The 23,361-nt window shown below is 33.1% G+C and overlaps 1 protein-coding gene across 1 annotated transcript in view; it reads right to left on the bottom strand.

Annotated features, from left to right (window-relative positions):
* Window positions 1-6,049: 6,049 nt before the first annotated feature.
* The window catches only part of LOC150110139 (uncharacterized), an 18,831-nt gene continuing 1,519 nt past the window's right edge, over window positions 6,050-23,361 (bottom strand). Inside the window, exons 2-3 of the mRNA XM_090391722.1 lie at window positions 7,044-7,205; window positions 6,050-6,929 (exon numbers count right to left, since the gene is read on the bottom strand). Of these exons, the coding sequence (XP_090247848.1) occupies window positions 6,727-6,929; window positions 7,044-7,205 (365 nt within the window). The 3' untranslated portion in view covers window positions 6,050-6,726. The remainder of the gene's footprint in view (window positions 6,930-7,043; window positions 7,206-23,361) is intronic.

The raw sequence follows: 23,361 nt of genomic DNA, 5'->3' as shown, positions 1-23,361 counted from the left end.
GAAAGAACAGCTTCAAATACAACTACCACGTTTTAATGTTAATTATGTATAAAGACTGTCTATGTTGTTCATAGTCTTTTAACCCTCAATGTTTAGTTTTTTTTCTTTTATAATGTCACCTGAAGAAGGCTGTTACAGGCCGAAACTAGTAGTGTGTTTATATTAAAACCTTTTTAATTAAATCTCGGTTCTAGTCATTCAATTTTTTTCCTAAAACTATGTATGTTAACCGAGTCAATGATCTTTCTGTTATATATATATATATATATATATAACAGAAAGATCATTGACTCTGTTATATATATATATATATATATATATATGACAGAATGATCATTGACTCGGTTAACATACATAGGAAAAAAATTGAATGACTAGAACCGAGATTTAATTAAAAAGGTTTTAATATAAACACACTGCTAGTTTCGGCCTGTAACAGCCGAAATATATATATATATATATATATATATATATATATATATATATATATATATATATATATATATATATATATATATACAGTGCTTTTTTTCACGAGTTAGGAGTTTTTCCAGCCATCCAAACCATATTAAAAATTTCAAGTCTTTCATTAAATTTTTCACCTGCATTTTTGAATAGTTATATATTTATATTGTCTTCTCCTAGTGTTTTTCTATTTTCATATTCTTTATTGTATTTTTTAGTTCTAATATTGTGATATTTCCTGTTAAGCCATTCTTTGTTTTATAAAATTTTATTTCATTGTTCCTATCTGTCCAGATATTTCGGAAATATGTCACCCGTTTTTCTAAATCGATTGCTTGTATTTTTAACTTTATTTCTTTATTCATGTATTTTATTACTTTATAGGTTTTTGGATTGTGGCCCTAAATAAATCATTTCTATTTATGTTACGAAATTGTTCCATCTCTCTCTCTCTCTCTCTCTTTCTCTCTATGTTTTTCCTTACTTCTCGTTTTGCAATTGCACTGTTTGTTTTATACTCTATTTATGCTTCTATTGTTTTGGAATTTAGCCATTTCTGGTAACTGTCCTTTTTTGTTTTTATTATATTTTCTATTTCTTTGTTCCAGTGTCGTAGTCCTCTTTTTCTAATCTATTTGCGCTTTACTCCTCAGTTTTCTGTTACTGCTTTTCTGAGAATTTGTTTCAATTTTTCCCATTCCTCTTCTATGTCAAATGATTCATGTGTGGTCTCTTTTTTTAAGTTCGTGCAGTTTTTTGATATTGTTGTCTAACTTGGGAATCCTGAAATGAAGAACCCGATGCTTAACTCGCTGAAAGAATTTTCAATTTTATGTATTTTTAGCCACTTTGGTTTAAATTGAATTTTTGCTGATACCAGCTCGGGATATTTGCTGATACCATCTTCGAATTAAACTCGGATCACAATATGATCCGAGTTTAATTCAAAGCCTCAATATGCTCTTACGTCTGAAATTAACTCCGCTAATTTAAAATTTCCGATAACGTGGTCAATTACTGATTTTCATCCTTTGGGTGACCATGTATTTATGTATTTATGTGTTTAAACAGCGAATTCATTATTCTCGTATTATTATATTTTGATTATATATATCTTCGCCAAATTTATATGTTTGTTTCATATTTTTGGTTTCCAATTCTGGAATTTAAATTTCCTGCTACTAGTAAATAGTCAGTTTTGTTTGTTTTATCTATGGCATTCTCTAATCTTCATAAAATATATTACTGTGTACTTCTTTTCCCTCTTCCGGTGCATACGCACCAACTATTGTTATGTGGCCTCTTAATTTCTTGACTCTAATTTCTATTAGTCATTCGTTCAAATAATTATAATATTCAATATTGTTCTTTAGAGATTTATGTACCATAATCATTATACCTGCTTTTGCTCTTTCTTCTTTTTTTTACCCCCCCCCTGTAGATTTGCATATAGTTATTTATTTCTTTTGTACCCTTTTGTTTTTTCTTTGTTTCTGTTACTATACATATCTTCAGGTTAGCTTGGTTTAGTCGTTTATCAAGTTCCTCTACTCTATGCGATGCTTCTCACATTCCATATTGAAATGTTCATTATGTGTGCCTTTTTTTCAATTTCGTTCACCTTTTCCTGAATTGTGGTCTCTTCCCTGATAATCCGTCCGGCTTTTCTTTGGATGAGTCTTGAAAGTATATTGAATTTCCCCTGTCTCTGGGTAAGTCCAGTTGTAGGGTTGCTACATAACGCCTCTGGACAAGCAGATCTAACAGCCTTTACTCTGTTAGGATGTTAGGATTATACGTTCATACTCGGTCGCTAGTGCCTCGTACTTTTAGAACAAGATGGACCACGAGAAGGTGAGGTTAACATTTGAGTGGAAGAGGCTATGTGTTGCGGAAATGTATTCGATAATAATAACTGAATATTAATTTAAATTTATAATTACAATTGTTATCATATATGTATAAAAATATCTCTAGCGGCAAGAAAATAAAAATATGAGTATAAACAATATAAAATACATTTGTTTTAAAAATAAATGGTAAAGTACTTTTTAAGAGAAAACCCAATAAGAAGTAAAATAGTGATAGATAATAAAATACTAGAACAAGTAAACACTTTCAGATACTTGGCATGTGATCTATCATGCGAAGAAGAAAAAGACATAGACACTAAAATATCAAACTTTGTCAAAGTAAATGGCATAATAAATAATATATTTAAGCCATCCCTGGTACAAAAACACACTAGAATCAGACTATATAATGTCTTGTCAAAACCAACTCTACTATACGGAAGCGAAACATGGACCATGAAAAGGAAAGATGAAAAACGAATTCAAACAGCAGAAATGAAGTTCCTCAGAAAAACAGCTGGATATACCAAGTGGGACCACAAAACAAATGAAGAAATCTTACACTCCCTGAAAATCAAACCAATTAATTACTAGATAAGACACTATAAACAAAAATGGCTAGAACATTTAAATCGAATGGACAACAGCAGACTACCAAAAATATTATACAGATACAAAATAAGTAGAAAAAGAAGAATCGGAAGACCAAGAAAGAGATGGCATGAGACCGGAACAGGCCACATGGCCTATATTCCATGTTAGGAAGAAGCAGTGTACCTTTTAAGACAAGAGGTAAATTTAGAATAACAAAGTATAGAGAAAGATAATAAAAGATTATCTAAGTAACTTTACAGCAGGAATTTTTTTTTTACATCGAAAATATTATATACACATCTTAATTATAAAATAAAGAAATAAATGTTAAACAGGATGAAATAATTAAAGTTTAAAATACTTTAAAAGAAAGGCATTTGATGTGAAGTAAATATTATAGTGACCAAATGTTGGGCACTGCTACTGCTCACTATTGGTTTATTGAAGATGTTATCGAATTCTGGTTTCTTCACCTCTTCTTGGAACTCCTGTGAATGGAACGTTGCACTATATTGATAGATGAAGATGTTGTTTACTTCTTCATCTATCAATATGGTGCAACCGGAAGATGTTTACTTCCAGTATGTAATATAATATATCCTCATTTTTACTCAAGCTGGAAATCAAATACAAATTTATAGGTTCGTGAAATCTCCCTGAGTGTATACGTTGTAAATAGATCGACAATGACTAGTTCTGGCTAATGTACTTTTATTATTATTATTATTATTATTATTATTATTATTATTATTATTATTATTATTATTATTTCGAAGTCTTAATTAAATTAAATTAATTAAAAATAAATAAATAAATTACAAAATTAATTAAAATTAATAAATTAATTTAAAATATTAATTAAAATTAAATATCTATTTTATTTAAATTTATATGTTCATGTAAACAAAAAATATGATTTATTTTTAAATTTTGGTTCTCGAGAGATGTCAGACGACACACTCATCAATTTCATTTGATCCAGATGCAATATCAACATTTTCTTGTTGCTTAGAGCTACTTGTATTTGCTATATTGCTCTCTTTGGGGTTTTATCAATCTAATCTTTAACCAATGATCCATACGTAAGAATTTGAAAGCTAAAAAAAATACTGTATTTACTCGAATATAACTCTTATTTTTTTTCCAAAATTAAAGCTAAAAAACGTGTTCCGAGATTCGTGCTGGAATTTTCGGAAACTAAAATTTTCAGAAAAAACTGAAAAGGGTGCGACTTACCAAGAAGCTCCTACTCGCTATCACTACTTTTGGCATCGAGAACAGTTTCTTTGTGTGCATCGTCAAAGTCATCTATCCAAATAGCGTCATCTTCTTTCCCATTATTTCAAGCAAAAATTACCAGTCATTTACAAGACTTGAGATACATAGAGAAACTATGAAGAAGTGCATATGATTGATGCGGTATTAACAAAAGATAGCGCGAACCAAAGACAAAGTAGCATTTCAACAGTTGATTTGAAATGCTGATTCTCTTCAACCGAATTCCATAATATCTGAAACACATTCACTATGTATTTCTTAGTTTTAACACGTTAACGATGGGGGTGGTGTCAAGCAAAACCATCTGTTCCACCAGCAACCTATGGTTTTGCTTGGTTTGCACAGCAGTTTCTGTTGGAGAGGGGATGTGATTCATTAGTTAGTGCCGATTTATCCCCGTTGTCTCTAATTGCACTGTTTGTTGATAAATATAATGGCTCCTTTAATTATGCATAGCCGAAAATTGATAACTTTCGCGTACCCTCAGGGGTACGCGAAAGTTGTCAATTTCCCATAACCCTTCCCCTTCCCCAAAAAGCGCCCTTAAATATAATAATGTATATACAGTATATGTATATATATTATTTTAAAAAACCTGGGTTTTCTAATTTTTCAAACACCCCCCCCCTTTACGTTTCCGAACCTCCATCCCTTTTTTTTAACAGCAAACAGCAGAAGTATGGAGAAAGAAGACATCCTAACTTCCAAACAACGTATGTGCAAAATTTCTTCCTCTATTAATCTGCATATATTTACCTTTAAAATACACTTATAATACCCTAAGAATGCTTGAGAAAAGAGCCAATGTATTTAAAATAAGGGACACTCCTAAACGAAGATAGGCAAAAAAAAAAAAAATAGCCGTAATAATAATAGTAAATAAAAAAATTCAGAAAAAAAGCATGTATATTTAGATATAGTTATTCCATATCCATTATCGTTAAAATGAGAAGAAATCTTAGCACACTAAATGGATTATTGTAAATATGTATATTGAACAAAAAAACAACTTAAAAAACATTATTATTATTACTAATATTTATGCATATTCGTATAATATTATTTATTTAACATTCTGCATTGAATATTTGCAGTGAACAGAAAATGTGATAGCAGTACTTCAATCGTATATCTGTATATGTGATAAGGATATTAAACTTTGTCATTGTGATTAAAATTTTTTTTAATATTATTTCTATATTCATTTCACAGAGTTCGCAGTCAAATAGTAACAAGAAAGGTGAAAAAGCATAATGAATCTTTGACTTTTCTGGCCTTATCTAAAGGCTTAGGAATCGATAAATATTGTAATAAAATGTGAGATGTTCCTAAAAGTTTTCGTTTTTAAAAACGTTTTCAATTGTGTGTTTCCAAGGGGATTAGGACATATTTCCCGTTCTAGCTCCAGTGTACAGCTTTTGCAAAACGAGCATGTCTTCGTTTACAGAACACTATTTAAGAATTTTATTCACATTATTCACAAGATTCTGTTTAACTGTATTCGGGAAATAAATCACGGTCTATTTAGCTCTTCTCTCTTGTTGCTTAGCAACAAGAGAAAAGTGCTGAATTGTTGCTATTGAGAATGCATATACAATACTTCGTTTGTCTGAAAACGAAGTTTCTCTAAAACTGTGCAACTATTGACGATTGTTTGTTCGCATTTATCTGCAATGTTAGTGTCGGACCTTAACTCAGAAAAACTTCAATGCATATCTTGTCACTATATGAAGGATTATAAAAAATTTGCAGTGTTATCTGAATTGGATGTTAAATAATGAGGAAGATATATTACAACCGAAACTATCACAATAGTTTCAGTTGTAATATGTGTGATACACATGAGGAATTTGCTCAAATACTGGAATTTCTGCATTTATTTATAAATTTGACAGAATGTTCTAACAACTAAATACAGTATCTTGAACGTTTATTATCCATAGCTCTTCTATTTGAATTTAATAACCGATTATTCCAATTTGTGATATCTAGTCTTTTTTAAAAAAAGCCTACAAATAAAATAGATAAATATTCTCGTTAGGTTTTAGTACTCTCAATATTAAAAAAATATCGGGTAGAGTAGCTAAACATTTTTGAAACGGAATATTAACAGTCATATTCTGCACGTTTTGGTTGAAAGTATGGAAGAAGAAACAATTAAGGCTTTGAGGCCAGTATTATGGCTGCTAATTGCGTGTTCTTCCGATTTCACTGTTTTGCTGGAAGAAAACTCACAAGAAGAAATAACTACGAAAGAAACCACATCATCATAACTGCATGAAATAGACTAATTTATCTTGAGAAAAATCCTTAGAAATCACCTTGCATTCCAGACACGATTTTGAGCCTCTTCACCTGTATGCGAAATTCTGGGTGTTGTTGCTTAGTACAGTACAGTACTCAGTTGCCTATCCAAGAATTGTACCTTTTGTTGGAAGTTTAGTTCTATTTATTATATCTATGTTCGTCTTTCGGTTCTGTGAATCATATCCTATTTTATTATCCTTTCGAATACCGTGAATAATATGGCAACATATTATTCACGGTTGCATTTCACAAGCTCGAATGGGTTTTTGCTCCAATTATTAAGTCCCATACATTTAATTTGCTGATATTCCTGTGGAATAAACTTTTTTGGATCGGAACAGTGAAAGGTGATCATCTCACCAGCTTCATAACTTATCTTATATGGAGTTAATCTCACACCATTCGTAACCGTGATATTTGGATATAAACAGCCTGCAAATACAAAAACGAAAAATGTTTATATTATAAATTATTCCACTGAATATTCTGACATTAGACTAATAAGTGCACAGTATTTTTAGTATTATTACTTAAGCAAGTTATTACCTGTCATATTACATGTTATGAAGTCATGTGACCAAAGTCCGGATGCTAGGCACGTTATACGGAATGTTCCTTCTGGGTCTCCATCTGCACATGTAATTGAAGTGGAAATAGGGACTTTCAATGGAGGTTGTCCTGAAGTGCTAGGCACCATGCAGTGAACAGCTGAAACACATACCGATACTTAATTATTATAAATTTAATTTTCGTAAAGTGATAATTAAACATCAGTGGTTCGCAACCTGTGAAATAATAAATAAATCATAAAAAAAAGAACGTTTGCTGAGATTGCTAAGATTCCATTCACGTTCAGATAACTTTTATTACAGTAAGTTGTTATAATTGTTCTATTTTATTATCAGTTTTTGTTGTTAATGTCTTACTCTGCCTAATTTATAAATTAAACCTTATCGTGGTTATGTGTGTATAGGAAAAAAACATAGTATATAAAAAGTTCGGTACTATCACGGTTTCAGGTATGAGCGAGGTGTCTTGGAACGTATCCCCCCCCGCGGATAAGCCGGGACTACAATATACGCACTGATTTTCACAAATTAAGGAACAAAGAGAAAACTCACGATAACTTAAAAACTGCATGATGAATTTTTATTTACTTCGGTGAAGAGCTGTAAGATGTAAACGAATGAAACATTCATAAAAATTCAAACAAACTGGTACATGAAGAAAATACTTATAATAAGAGGTCAAAATGAGAGTACCTCAATACGTACCTCAACTAGAAACTATAACAGATATGTCGTTCACATTGGTGTTTCATAGTGTTGCTAATGGTGCCCAGGAGCTCAGTTAGTAAAAATTATCACTACTCCACGAAAGCTCTCCTACATCTCTCAAGGGTATGGGCAGGGGGGGGGGGTTGAGAGCAGCAACACGTGTGCCTAGAGCATCCCAGGCATCCTCAATAGGAGTGAGATCAGCAGTGATATTGGCTGGCCAGAACATACGAACGGTAATCTGTTTTGAAAATATTGGTCCACGAGCTTCTCTCGATGAGGATGAGCATTATCATTTTGTAGGATCAATATCTCTTCTATAACGCCCCCGCGTAGAGAAAGATAGCTGTCCAGGACCTCGTCTCTATAAGTTGCAGCATCCATAATTATTACTCCACGAAGAAGCACCTAAAGGTCTGTGCATCCGCTCAACGAGATGGTTTATTTCACTTCTCTTCCTTTCTTCATCAGCTGTTTTTGTTTCTTCAGAAATTTTGTATTGTTTCTGTTTTGTGGTACCAGCTATTTCAAGTGAGCGTCGTAAAAGGTTTTGGGTAATAATGTCAGTACTTTCTGATGAATCAGCATTGCCATCTATAATAAGATGTTTAAATCTATTGTTTAGTTCATGGAATATATCTCTTTTAATGTTGAGTGTGTACATCTATGTTTTGCTTTGATCTTCGAAACATTTTTTTCTTTCTTTTTGGCAGTTTATTTGAATCTCACTGCATACCATATGATGGTCACTTCCAATGTTGAAGGCGTTTCAAGCAGAGTAGTCTTGAAAGATGTTTTTCTTATTGCTGAGGATAAAGTCAATTTCACTAGTTTTGTCATTTGCCATGTCCACTTCCTATGTGTTTTTTTTCCTTGAAAATATAATTCAGGATGTAGAGGTTTTTCTTTTTCTGAAAATTCTTTTAACATTGCTCCTCTATAATCTGTTACCATATCCAAAATTTCCCATTGAACTTTCATCTGATGGTTTTATACCAATTCTAGCATTAAAGTCTCCCATTATAATTCTGAAATGATGTTTTCCTTTGTTGTAAATTTTTGATACAGCATGATAGAAGGCTTTAATTTCTTCACCAGTGTGACTTATTGTTGGTGCATAGACTTGGATGATCTTAAGAATATATCTTTTTGAGCTCTGAACAAAATACTAGCTATTCGATCAGATATATACTGTAAAATTCTATTATGCTGTTCTTCAGTTTTTTGTTAATCAAGAATCCAACTCCTGATTCTTTCCTTATATTGGCCTCTATAATATAATATGTCTCCGTTTTTTAATTGAAGAACTTCTTCACCATCTAAATTCACACAATCCAAGAATGTCCCATTTTAGTCGCTTTAGCTTTTCAGTTAGTTCAGTTAGCCATGCTTCGCTGCTCCGAGTCCTATAGTTTAATGTTCCATGGTTTAGTTTCCAATGGCAGCATTGTCTGTTACCCAGGGATTCTTAGCACCCTCGGCCTTCATGTTTAACTGCTTGCTCCTGCTGTAGGCACTAATAATTCTGGCCTCCTGTGAATGAGGGCCATTTTATTTCTGTTTCATTCATCTTGGAAGATTAGGCCATAAATTCACTGCTGGCCCACTGTGGGTGAATAGCAATATTTTTATAGGGGATTGCCAATCCCAAAAGATTCACGAACAATTCATCGCGAGAAAAAAAATCATCGCAAGGAAAATTCATCACAGAAAAATTCATTGAGCGAACTATAGACCGTAGAAAAAATTCGTTGAAAATGTTATTCACTAGAAAATTGAAATGATATTGAATTGATACTGATGAAAAGTAAATGAAGTGCAAGATAAATTTCACAAAATATAATTTTATTATTACGTGGTTAGCCGGTTGGTTGGTTGCTTCTCAACCATATGCCTTGGAGAAGAGTGTTCTGGGTTCGATTCGCCTTGCTGACGTGAGGAGTGTAGGATCTTTCTCAGACATAGCTAAGTTAGCCGATCTTGGGCGAGAAAGGCAGGGTTTTTTCTCCCCAGTTTATCTGTGATTTTTCTTCCAGCAAGCAGGCGGCAAACTGACCTTGAGAACATAACGCTTCTACAGCCGTAGGATGCACTGGGAGATATAGGGCCAACCACCTTATTCTCGTATAACGGTTGCAGTTATAAGGAATAGAAACCCTCGACACCGTAAAGGTAAAAGAGGGAAAGATCTATGTATTATTTATTTAGATTTTAATTAGATTTTCATAATATTTTTATTCTTATTCAGTGAAAGTAATATTTTATTGATTGTGAGTTTCTAATTTCTGTTTCGTTTTAAAAAGGTGCAAATATTCTTTCTTACTTTGATACTACAGGTTCTGTTGATGGAACATTAATCTCTCCCTAAACCACCCTATTCCAAAATTGGAATAGGGTGGTTTAGGGATGTAGACCATATTATAAGTGGATCAGTAGACCACATTATAAGTGGATGCAGCAAAATCGCACAAATTGAGTACCGTAAAAGGCATGATAACGTAGCTAAGTTAATCCACTGGCATTTATGTAAAAAGTATGCGTTTGAAGCATCTGAAGACTATTGGAAGCATAAAGTTCACCAGAAAGTGGTTGAGAATGAAAAAGCTAAAATACTCTGGGATTTCAAAATCCAGACTGACAAAAGCTTGGAATGTAATACACCCGATATCATAGTGGTTGAAAAAAGTGAAAACAAGGGTGTTACGTTTATCGAAATATCAGTACCAGGAGATAGTCGGATTGACAACAAAGAAAATGAAAAAATTACAGAATATCGCGATTTGCAAATCGAAGTTGAACGAATCTGGCAAAAGAAAACGAAAGTTGTTCCCATAATAATGGTGCTTTAGGCGCCATCCCTAAAACATTGAAAAAACATCTAGAAGTACTCGAGTTAGATGGATCAAAGATTGGGCAGCTGCAAAAGGCCGCTTTTTTCGGCACAGCTTTCATTTTCAGAAAGTATTTCCACAACTCATAGGCCCTTGGGTAGGGGCCCGAATTAGTGGAATATAACCAGCCTTTTTTTAAGACTGAGGAAGCAAATCAAGCTTTGATGAATATTATATATGCACATTTCATCTGAACTAATTCAGAAGATGAGGTGTCTGAAAATGATAATAAAATTACTTAAATGCTATCAGAAATGATGTAAATCAGCATTAGCTGAATTGCCATCTGCGGCTGCAATACTAGTCTACCTTTTCCTCCGATGCTTGTATTTTCAGACGAAGAAATTCATCTCTCACTAATAACAATTACACAATTACAAACATCCGGGCTTATTACGAGTTTCGAATCCACAGCTCATTGGAAGTAGAGGGTACGCTATTTAGTGTTGTTCATCATCATGGTTTATTTACAATTTACAATTTGTAAATAGGGAAACGAACTAAATAAATAGGAATAATACAAAGTTAATTATTATATGTAGTTTTCGAGGCATCTCTGTTTTGAGCCAGTTGAGTTATTTCTCGTGGAGAGAGAGAGAGAGAGAGAGAGAGAGAGGTTATCAGTGCTAGTAAGGTGATTAATATACTGCAATAATTGTTTAGTTAGTCTTCCTCTCCGTTTCTTTGTCCATTTGAGGAGGTGTGTAAAAATAAGATGTCAAATTATGGAGAAATAAGATGTCTCATTTGATGTCCAAGTCAATCAAGTTCACTTCTGCGTTGGGTTTCAATCAAGGTTTTTTGGTTTGCTTCTTCTAAAATACTGTAATTAAGAATATGATCCTTCCAGGAAAAACCGAGTAACAGTCTTAAGCAGATTGAAGTAACGCTATTAATGGGTTTTATTGCTTTTTTGGGTGGAACCATCTCATGTTTCTCCACGATACAAGAAGATAGGTTGCTTTGTAAACCATGAGAGGTTGCATTACCTTTTGTTTCCAAGGTAATGAGAGGAAATTTCGATATATTTCTTAGATTTCTGTGTTGATTGAGAGTTTATATTTTCTTAAGAATATATCATATACACTATTATTTATATTTGAGTCTAAGTACTGGAAGTCTTCTACTTTTTTTTCTAAAGGTTGGTTGTGTTCTGTAATGATGGAACCTTGTACAATATTTGTGAGTATTTTAGTTTTATTTCATTTAACTGTCAATCCAAATATTTTTGCAGCTTTGCATATTTTCTCAGAGTGTTGTTTCGCCTTGTCTAAATATGTGTCTATTAATATTACTAATACTATTAATAATATCATCTGTATAGCTGAGGTTGTTAGCCGATGGAGTGGATTGGTAGCGACATGATGTTTTTGATTACATTTGAACGGTTCACAAGAGAAGTAATTAATTACGTATTTCACTTTGGGAGCATCCATCTATATATTTTTTTTTTTACTGAAAAAAGACTAAATATAAAATTTTAAATTTCTTAGTGTGATAAAATACTAGTATTGAAGGAAAAGGTAGGGACTAGTATTGAAGCAGCAGATTTACTTATGCTGATTTACATCATTTTGATAGCATTTACGTAATTTTATTATAATTTCTTTAATATCTTTACTCAAAATTGCACCTATGATCTTAAACTATCTCTGCAAAGGATAGCAGCGCGCAAGATGTCTTTACTATGCAGAAAAAAATGCAGTGATTTTCAAAATGCACGTGCATTCAATAACTGTAACAACTCACCTTCTGAATTAGTTCTGATAAAAATATATCATACTTGGATGGATGTCTAAATTCGCAGAACAGTAAAATAGTGAGCGGTGAGAAGAATCAATATTCTTAAATATGTTGCACTTTCTCCCTAACTATTGTTAAATATTTTGTTCTCTCTCTCTCTCTCTCTCTCTCTCTCTGTCTCTCTCTCTCTCTCTGTCTCTCTCTCTCTCTCTCTCTCTCTTTCTCTCTCTCTCTCTTTCTAATAACTATTAATAGAATAGTGTTAGATTTTGAATGAAGACCTTCTCATCAAGAGGATCATTCATTCAAGAATTAACAGGAATACAATGCTGACCAAGAAATACTTTTGCTATTAGTGAAAAAAACAAATTGTAAAAAGAGAACGTATTCGAATTACCTTAAAGGAAGTAATAAGGAGGAGAAATTTAGTAATCAGGATTAATAAGGATGAGACAGCGGAGGATTCCCTCTGGAAGGAGGTCAGGCTAACGACAGTGACCAGCGAGACGAGCGTTTGCCCAGCAGAGTGCTGAAAACGGCTATGCGTGATCTCCACGTGGACGCAACCCACTGAAGCAGAAAGGTATCTAAGGACAAAGGACGGATGAAAGGGACACGGCAACCTTAAATGGCGGTGGTAACGTACAGAAATTTCTTACTCAATTAACAATTGGGTTTAGAGGAAAAGAGTGAACGAGAATTTTGTTGGAAAGGATGATGGACAATTCTTTAGAGAAATTTTTAGTGATTAATATGCTTAGTGATTTATTAGTTCCACCTGGACTGGTAATCTGGAGATTTATGATTTTGTGTGAGACCTAATTAATGTGGAGGGGGACCTATGTTGGCATTTGAAGTTAGGAATTATGAACTTGTATTTTATGCTAAGTGTGTATTTATTTTATTTAACCTAAGGATTTTAGTTGTATGTTCTTTAGTTAGAGTGTTTCTTTATTGTTTGTCGTTTGATTTAGTAGTGATATTATGATATGCTTTTGGTATGTTTAAACCTATTTGTAAACTCAATAGAATTTTAATAAACATGTTTTACTATGTAAATCTGAGCATGAGACTAATTTTACCACTCATAAAAGTTTGAACCTATGCATAAGGGGAAGATAAGGGAATTTTAGAGTGATAAGGCCATGACTGCAAGCTAAGATTTCTACAGACACTTTAAACTTTTAGCAAGGTTAGGTAGCTCCAGAACTCTGGGAAGGTTTCTCTGAGGCAAGAGTTCTTCTGTCCTAGGATTCTGACTGGCGCAGCTTGAACAAACAAATTTTGTCAGAGTTCGAAAAGGAAACGATCCCAGAGAGATAGATTAGAGATCTGATTCTTAGTTGGCATAAAAATAGAAGTATAGTATAGTTGGGAATAATAGAAGTATAGTTTATAAAAAAAAATCAACGACGTAACAATAGTTAATAGGAATAATTGGATTATGTAAATAGTTAACTATAAATACTAGTTGGATATAACTATTATCCCTAAATATTCTTAAATGTGGTGCTTTGTTTTCTGAAAGCCGTATTGGCTTTCAGAAAACAAAAAGCACCATTATTTTATTAGAAGACATCGCCGACGCAATAAACAAAGCTCTCGACAAAAACAAGTACGCCATCTTTATACTGCTGGACCTAACCAAAGCATTTGACACACTTGAACATGACATACTACTCACCAAACTATACTCAATAGGTATAAGAGGAACACTGTATATACATGGTTCAAGAACTACCTCTCCAACAGAACACAAGTAACAAAAATAGGTACATGTCACAGTCGGAGTATGCAAGTAAAACACGGTGTACCTCAAGGTATCATATTATCACCCACTCTATTCAACATATACATTAACGATGTTCATAACATATCCATAAGAAGTCAAATATTTCAATACACAGATGACATAGCACTACTAGCAGTCCACACAGACATTAACACAGCTCTCAGCAAAGCACAAAAAGACCTAAACGAAATCACAACATACTTCGACCAAAACGCAATTCTAATCAACGGCAACAAAACACAGATGTTGATAATACACAACCCAAGAATCATACGCCCTGCATCACTATCGATACATTGTCACACATGCAGCTGCATTAACAGCAAAAATACTTGCCAATGTTCCGAAATCAAATCTGTAACACACGAAAAATACTTCGGTCTCTATACAGATTCCCACCTTAAATGGACAAAACATATAGAATACCTACACACCAAACTCCGGATCATCGCAGTTAAAGATATTATTCCACCCAACATAAAGAAACCCCTATATCACGGTATCTGCGAATCCCTACTCAGATTCAGAATAACAGTCTATGCAAATACATCAAACAGCCACCTAACAAAATTAGAAACACTACGTAGGAAAATCGTGTCAACAATGATCTGGACACCTTACACGCAACAACAAAATCCTACAAACACATGGCGATACACAGAATTCTGAGCATTAAAAACCTGAACCACTATAAGACATTAACAAGGAATTATTTCTATATCACCTATTGAAACAACAGAGACACATATCGTATAACACGACCTACAACAACTCTCTACATCCCCACACCCTTCAACAACTCATACGGTTCTTTTGTGAGATCACATCAGATACCCACGCATCTCAACAACCTACCAAGAAAGTTAAAACACGTAGATAACTACAGAACATTAAAAAACGAACTCTGGAAAATATACTAACAAAGTTAAGAAACCATTAACACTAATATACAAATCATAAATCACCAGCATCCAGTGCCTACATCCCATACATAAACAGTAGCAACAACACAAATAGTGAAGGCTAAATCCCACTCTCTTCATAAAAGCTAACCCAAGATTCGAAGTAGGCGGGATTAACTTACCCCAATCATCTAAGCAAATGCAGATTTTTGTATGAATAATCACTCTTTCTCAAACTTAAAAAAAAAATAATAAAAATAAAAAATAAAAAATTATACAAAAAATTCTGTATAACCTTCATTGTTAATATTAGAAGAACATGTGTTGTAAATACATAATATAAAGGCAAAAAAGTATTACTAAAATTTTTTTAATTGAAATCCAATGTAGGAATTGCAGCACTTAGTGCTGAGCTCTGTAAAATTATAAGGTGCAATGTCACACAAGATGTTTATTGTATGTATAAATATTTTAGCAATCAAGAAATATATTATTATTATTATAAAAAAAAATAATAAAATATAATAATAATAATAATAATAATAATAATAATAATAATAATAATAATAATAATAATAATAATAATAATAATAATATTTATTATTATTATTATTATTATTATTATTATTATTATTATTATTATTATTATTATTATCTATATAGCATATCGGAAGGAAGATATAGACGAAATAGACATTTTAATACTGACTGAAGTATCTACGACAAACGAAGAGGCATCCTCCTACCAAATGCCACACTTGCAACAACACAAACACTGCAGACAAACAAAACGAGGCGGTGGTATAATAATATTTACCAAACATAAACTAGAAGTAACAGAAATAAACTATAAATTAGAATACGCAGAAAACATATGCATCGAAATTAAAAACATTAAACAAGAAAACTACTGATATTAAACGCAATATACAGACCACCCAACTTAAGCACCACAAAATTCCTAGAAGAACTAAACAGATGGCTTTCAGCCACGAAAGTAGGCACCTCAAAATACTTGATAATAATAGGAGACATTAATATAAACATTAGGAACATAAATAACAACACAGAACAATACCTAGACCTATTATCGGCATATAACATAACCCCATCCATACAGTCGTATACACGAGAAGAGATAGTCGGAAACACAACAACCTCAACCTGCATTGATCATATAAATATAAGGGCCCCTCCAAACAGCCACACAGCAGCCGTCATAACATGCAAACTAGCAGACCATTATTTCACAGCATTGCAGTTACACACTGAACCAGAACCCATAAAAATCACTGCGACTACAAAACAGTATCATAGCATTGTAAACGAAGCAATAGTGAACGATGAAATCAGAAAAAACAGACTGGATGCAGATAGCATCTTTAGACTCTGCTGAAGCTGTATATAATAATCTTAAACTTGCATTTACAAAATATATAACAAAGCATTAACAAAAATAAAAATACGTCCCCAAACGAAACAAAATCCATGGATAACAGACAACATACTAACAGACATACAAAGAAAAGATGCCCTATGGAAACAACTTAAGAAGTCGCCGAACAATATCGCTTTAAAAGCTGAATACAAAAGAAAACGGAATCTCCTAACAACCCAGATTCGAACGGCAAAAAGAAACTATTACAGCAACAAATTAACAACAGCACAGAATGACATAAAGGAAACCTGGCACCTGATTAATGAAATGCTTGACAATATACACAGAACCACTGCCACAGAAACAATAAAACACAGCTTTGCCTGCGACCCCAAATCCCTCAAACAGTTGGCAAACAAATTTAATCAGCACTTCATGAAATCTGTCCAAAAGCTACAAGAAACAACCTTTCCTCACACAAACGAACATTCTCCACTAGGTCCACGAGCAACCCAGTCGATGTGGTTCCCCCACAGTAACAAAAGAAGAACTATCACTGGCAATTCAACAAATTAATCCTAACAAAGGACCGGGGATAGACGGAATCAGACCAAAAGACATCAAGAAACACTCAACCGACCTACTTCCAGTTATACAAAAACTGATAAATAAAATCTTCGAAACGGGACACATACCTCAAAAACACTGAAGACTGCATTAATCACACCCAAACACAAACAGGGAAAAAGAAACATAATAAGTAATTACAGACCTATCGCCACGCTGCCTGTAATCAACCAAATCATGGAGCGCATTGTACATCAGAAACTCTCCACAACGTTGAAAAATTTCAAATCATACCCAAAACACAATATGGCCCTCAAAAAAATAAAGGAACGGCAACACTCCTGGAAGATTTCACAGATCTAATAAACGCTGCATTGGATAAAAACAGAATAACATTAGTGGTATTCATTGACCTAACAAAAGCATTTGACACACTAACACATAAAATCTTGTTAACGAAACTTACCCATATCGGAATTGGAGGTCGTCTACTCTAGTGGTTTAAAGCATACACGAAAAACAGAAAGCACATCACACGTATAGGATCAGCACACAGCAAAGAGGTACATGTAACCTGTGGAGTACCGCAAGGAGCTGTCCTATCTCCCATTCTATTTAACATATACACACACGACATAAGCCAACTGCCCCTAAAAAGTAAAATCTTCCAGTATGCAGACGACACTGCCATAGTATCCATTCACAACAATGCAAAAATCGCTTACAAAAATATGCAACACGACATCAAATCACTAACTGGTTAACCGAAAACGGCATATACAGTATATCAACCCTGGAAAAACAAAGCTAATGATATTCAAAAACCCCCAAACCCTGCTCATAGAAACTAAATATCTCACTATCAAACATTCATCCTCCTATACACAAAGTGCAGAACCTAAAATCACAACCATCACACAGGTGAAAACAACATGCTACCTTGGACTTCACTCCGATGCTGATCAAAGTTGGAATAGCCATACAAACTACCTACATACCAAGCTTAGAATAATAGCAAGCAAACTGTACAGATTAAAAGACATTGCCCCAACCCACATAAAAATACTAATCTATAAAGCATTATGTGAAAACATTTTGAGATATGCAATCACATCATACGCATTCTGCGCAGACTACAGACTTAACAGGCTACAATGGTTGCAAGATAAAATGATAAAACTGATATTCTGGGAACAACCCACTCTTATGCAGGAAGCACAGACAAAACACAAAATATTTAAGGTGAAACACTTACGCCACTACACAGTGATGGTAAAATACTACTACAGCCCAACATATAGAGTAACCAGAACAACATATCAAATAACAAGACCACAGTCAACAAACTACATAACATATAAGTACAACAATCATCACGGCCAAGCCACCCGAAACTTCTACGTACCTGACATGATAAACAAACTGCCGTTCGACAACAGAAACCTAGGAACATACAGAGAGCTGAAACAGGCACTATATAAATATTATAGCGAGAATACAAATTTGAGCAATTCCTGTTTCTCTCTCCTCCGCCACACATACACACACACACACACACAAGCCTATGACAACCCCCCCTCTCCAAAACTATCACTACAAGAACACAAAGAAACAAACACACCATGTCTAAATCCAACCCTATTTGCACACAAAAAAATAAGTTAAACTGTAATAGCAGTCGAAGTCTTTCAAGCACGTACCAACAAACAGTAAAATCAACACCTGGCTTGTGACCAGTATAGGAACACAACCATGAAACCACCACCCTCTGTCATCTATTATCTTCCTCAGATAAGCTCTGCTAAGCTTCGAGGAAGAAAATTACTAGCTTGCAAGTATCTGTTATACACACTTGTAATGCGTTATAAATATTATATATATATAATTACTACAGCAACTATGTATGCAATTCATCTGAGACATAAAAAAAAATTTTGTTTAATCCTTATTGTAAATACTGTAAATATTATTATTGTATGTAACTTATACTGAGACATAATAAAATGTTTAAAAAATTATTATTATTATTATTATTATTATTATTATTATTATTATTATTATTATTATTATTATTATTATTATTTACATATTTATATATATTATTTTATATCAATTATTATTATTATATATAATATATTATATTATTATCACACGTATCACGCGTATCGGGTCAAACCGAAGCAGAGAGCTACCAGTAACCTGTGGAGTGCCACAGGGAGCTGTACTCTCTCCAACTCTATTCAACATTTACACGCACGATATTAATCAATTACCACTCAAAGGTAAGATATTCCAATACGCAGACAATACAGCAATAATACCCATTCATAATAACGCAAGCATAGCCCTAACAAATATGCAAAATGATACAAATCTTATCATAGACTGGCTCACGAAAAACTCCATACACCTAAACTCAGAAAAGACAAAATTAATGATATTCAGAAATGCACTGACTCAACCAGTTGGTAACAAATATATAACCATCCAACATCCAATTTCCAACATAAAAAACACACAGAGCAGCAAAACCACTACAACCACTCAGGTTGAAACAATACGATACCTTGGAATTTACTTCGATGCAGATATGAACTGGAATAACTACATAAACCATCTACACAACAAACTTCGAGCAATAAGTGGCAAACTCTACAGGGTAAAAGACATAGTTCCCATACGCCTGAAAACACTAATATACAAAGCACTATGCCAAAATATACTAAGATACGTTATAACAACGTATGCTTTCTGTGCACCCTACAAATTAAATAGATTAATATCGCTACAGTACAAAATGACAAAACTGATCTTTTGGGAACAAAGAGAAAATCACGACCTTATAAACATTGCAATGTCAGAACTCAAAATACTGACAGCAAAACATTTATGTCACTATGGAGCTTTGCTAAAACATTATTTCGATGCTAACTACAGGACAGTTAGAAATACATACCATATAACAAGACCTCAGACTACTAATTATATCACATATAAATACAATAATCACTACGGAAAGGCCACGCGAAACTTCTACATCCCAGACATGATAAACAAATTACCTTTTGAATACAGAAACCTTACAAACTACAATAGCCTGAAAAGAGCTCTAAGGACATACTACGAACAAGAAACACGCACCCAAAATACCATACAAACTTAATGAAACACAATATATTCGTTCAGGCTTTCAGTTCAGCGACGCATCAATACATTCCAAGTTATTGTGTGTGTGTGTGTGTGTGCGTGCGCGAATTTCTCAATCATAGATTTCGTAGCTTCTCAACACAGCAAAAAAAAAAAATACATAATAACCAACTGGTGTCATCCTCAGATAAGCTTATAAGCTTCGTGGATGAAAGCAAAGAAATTAGTTCTCATCCAAGATGTATCATATGTAACCAAATGCATATCATGTACGTATCACATGAAAACCGATGTATGTATTATATGTAAACGAATGTACGTAATGTAAATATGACATGTAAACAAATGTAAGTAATGTATCATATGTAAACAAATGTATGTAATGTGTATAATAACTGTAACAAATGTATGCAATGTAAAAAAAAATATTTGAAATGTAAATCATGAGTTTACACTGTATGTTTGTGATAATAAGGAAATATAATATTTAGATTGCATATGTGTAAATACTCTTGTATAATCACACCTTTTCAAACTTGAAAAAAAAAAAAAGTTAACCACAACATGTAATATTATACAACTTATGTAACTCTGAACAATATAATTGTAAATTATTATTACGATTGTTATATATAAAAAAAAACTGTTATTATCATTACTATTTAAATCTCATTATATGTAGCACAAAGTGCTGAACCTTATAAAATAATATACTGAATAGATGATCATTGTACATATCTAAATATTTGAAAAAAACAATAAAAAAAATATTATCATTATTATCCATTCTTCATCAATTCCTTGTAATCCTCATTGTTAATATTAGAAAAACAAGTGTTGTAAATATAGATGCAAAAAAGTATTATTACCAAGATTTTAATTGAAAAGCAATGCAGAAAATGAATCACATTTGAAGCACTTAGTGCTGAATTTTGAAAAATTACCAGTTGGAATGTCACTAAAGATGACTATTGTAATTGTGTTAACATTTTAGAAATCAATGAAAAAATAAAAATAAAATATTTATTATTATTATTTTTATTATTATTATTTATTAATATAAAAGAAAACTTCAGCATAAGATTTTATTGCAAAAAGCTTCGGTAAAGACACAAATCAAGAGGAACTAGCAGACTCATTCAACAATGCTTTCACAAACAATATCATACAACTCAAAAAAGACAAACTACCAACGATCAACAACAACCTACCGACACAAAGTCAACCAGAAACGATGTATTTTCCACCCGTAACAAAACAGGAACTGAAAAAAAGCACTCCTGCAACTAAAACCAATGACCACTACAGGAATAGACAAAATAAGACTCACTGACATTATAACACATCTTGAACAAATAAATCCAATAAGTTTAAGATTTGTGAACATAATATTTGACACAGTCATTATTTCACAACAACTGAAAACTACGCCAATTTACAAACACAGTAAAAGAAACGATACTCAGAACTACAGGCCAAAAATTCTAGAAAAAATAACACACACAAAACTACAGAACTATTTACAGAAGTACAACATCATCTCACAAAACCAATACAGCTTTCAGAAAACAAAAAGCGCCATCACTTTATTAGAAGACATCGCCGACACAATAAACAAAGCTCTCGACAAAAACAAGTACCGCGTCCATATACTGCATGATCAAAGCATTTGATACACTTGAACATAACATATTACTGAATAAACTATTCTATATAGGTATAAGACGAATACTACAAGCATAGTTCAAGAACTACCTCTCAAACAGGACACAAAAAACAAAAATAGGTACACGTCACAGTCGGAGTATACAAATAAAACACGGCGTCCCTCAAGGTGCCATATTATTACCCACTCTATTCAACATATATATTAACAATGTTCATAACATATCCATAAGCAAATATTTCAGTACGCAGGTGACACCGCACTACTAGCAATCCCCACCGACATCAACACGGCCCTCTACAAAGCACAACAAGACCTAAATGATATCACAACAAAATCTAAATGAAATCACAATATACTTCCACCAGAACGCAATTCTAATCAACGGCTCCCAAACACAGATGTTAATAATACACAATCGGAGAATCATGAGCCCCGCATCACTATCGATACATTGTCGCACATACCGCTGCATTAACAAGAAAAGTACCTGCCAATGTTCCGAAATCAAACCTGTAACATGCAAAATACCTCGGTCTCTATATAGATTACCACCTTAAATGGACAAAACATATAGAATACCTATACACCAAACTCCGGATTATCGCAGCAAAACTCTTTGAAATTAAAGACATTATTCCATCCAACATAAAAAAAAAATCCTATATCACGGTATCTGCGAATCCCTACTCAGATACGGAATAACAGTCTATGCAAACACATCAAACAGCAACCTAACAAAATTAGGAACATTACACAGGAAAATCGTGTCAACAGTGATCTGGACACCTTACACGCAACAACCAATATCCGACAAGCACATGGTGATACACAGAATTCTGAGCATTAAAAACCTGAAATACTACATCACGTCAACAAGGAATTACTTCAACATCACCTATCGAAACAACAGAGACACATATCGTATAACACGATCCACAACAACTCTCTGCATCCCTACACTCTTCAACAATTTATACGGTTCTTCTGTCAGATCACATCAGATACCAACGCAACTCAACAACCTACCAAGAAATTTAAAACACATAGATAACTACAGAACATTAAAACACGAACTATGGAAAATATGCCAACAAGGTTAATATACCATTAACACTAATATACACATCACAAATCACCAGCATCCAATGCCTACATCCCATGCATATACAGTAACAACAACAACAACATAAATAGTGAAGCCTAATTCCCACTCACTTCACAAAAGCTAACCCAAGCTTCGAAGTAGGTGGGTCTCACTCAACCACACGCAATCCTTATAACCAGAGAAGCAGTCACTCAAGATGTTTATTGTATCTGTAAATATTTTAGCAAATCAATAAATAACTATTACTATTAAAAATTATTATTATTCTTATTCTGTATATTCTATATTTAAAATTCTGAATAATCTTCATTGTTAATAATAGAAGAACATGTGTTGTAAATACATAATATAGAGGCAAAAAAGTATTATTAAAAATTCTAATTGAAATCCAAT

Source organism: Typopeltis vanoorti, chromosome 1 (assembly GCF_054136105.1).
Source record: "Typopeltis vanoorti isolate ZY-2024b chromosome 1, IOZ_Tvanoo_1.0, whole genome shotgun sequence".
NCBI lineage: Eukaryota > Metazoa > Arthropoda > Arachnida > Uropygi > Thelyphonidae > Typopeltis > Typopeltis vanoorti.
The sequence above is the reverse complement of the archived record's forward strand: the minus strand, read 5'-3'. Positions and strand labels throughout refer to the sequence as shown.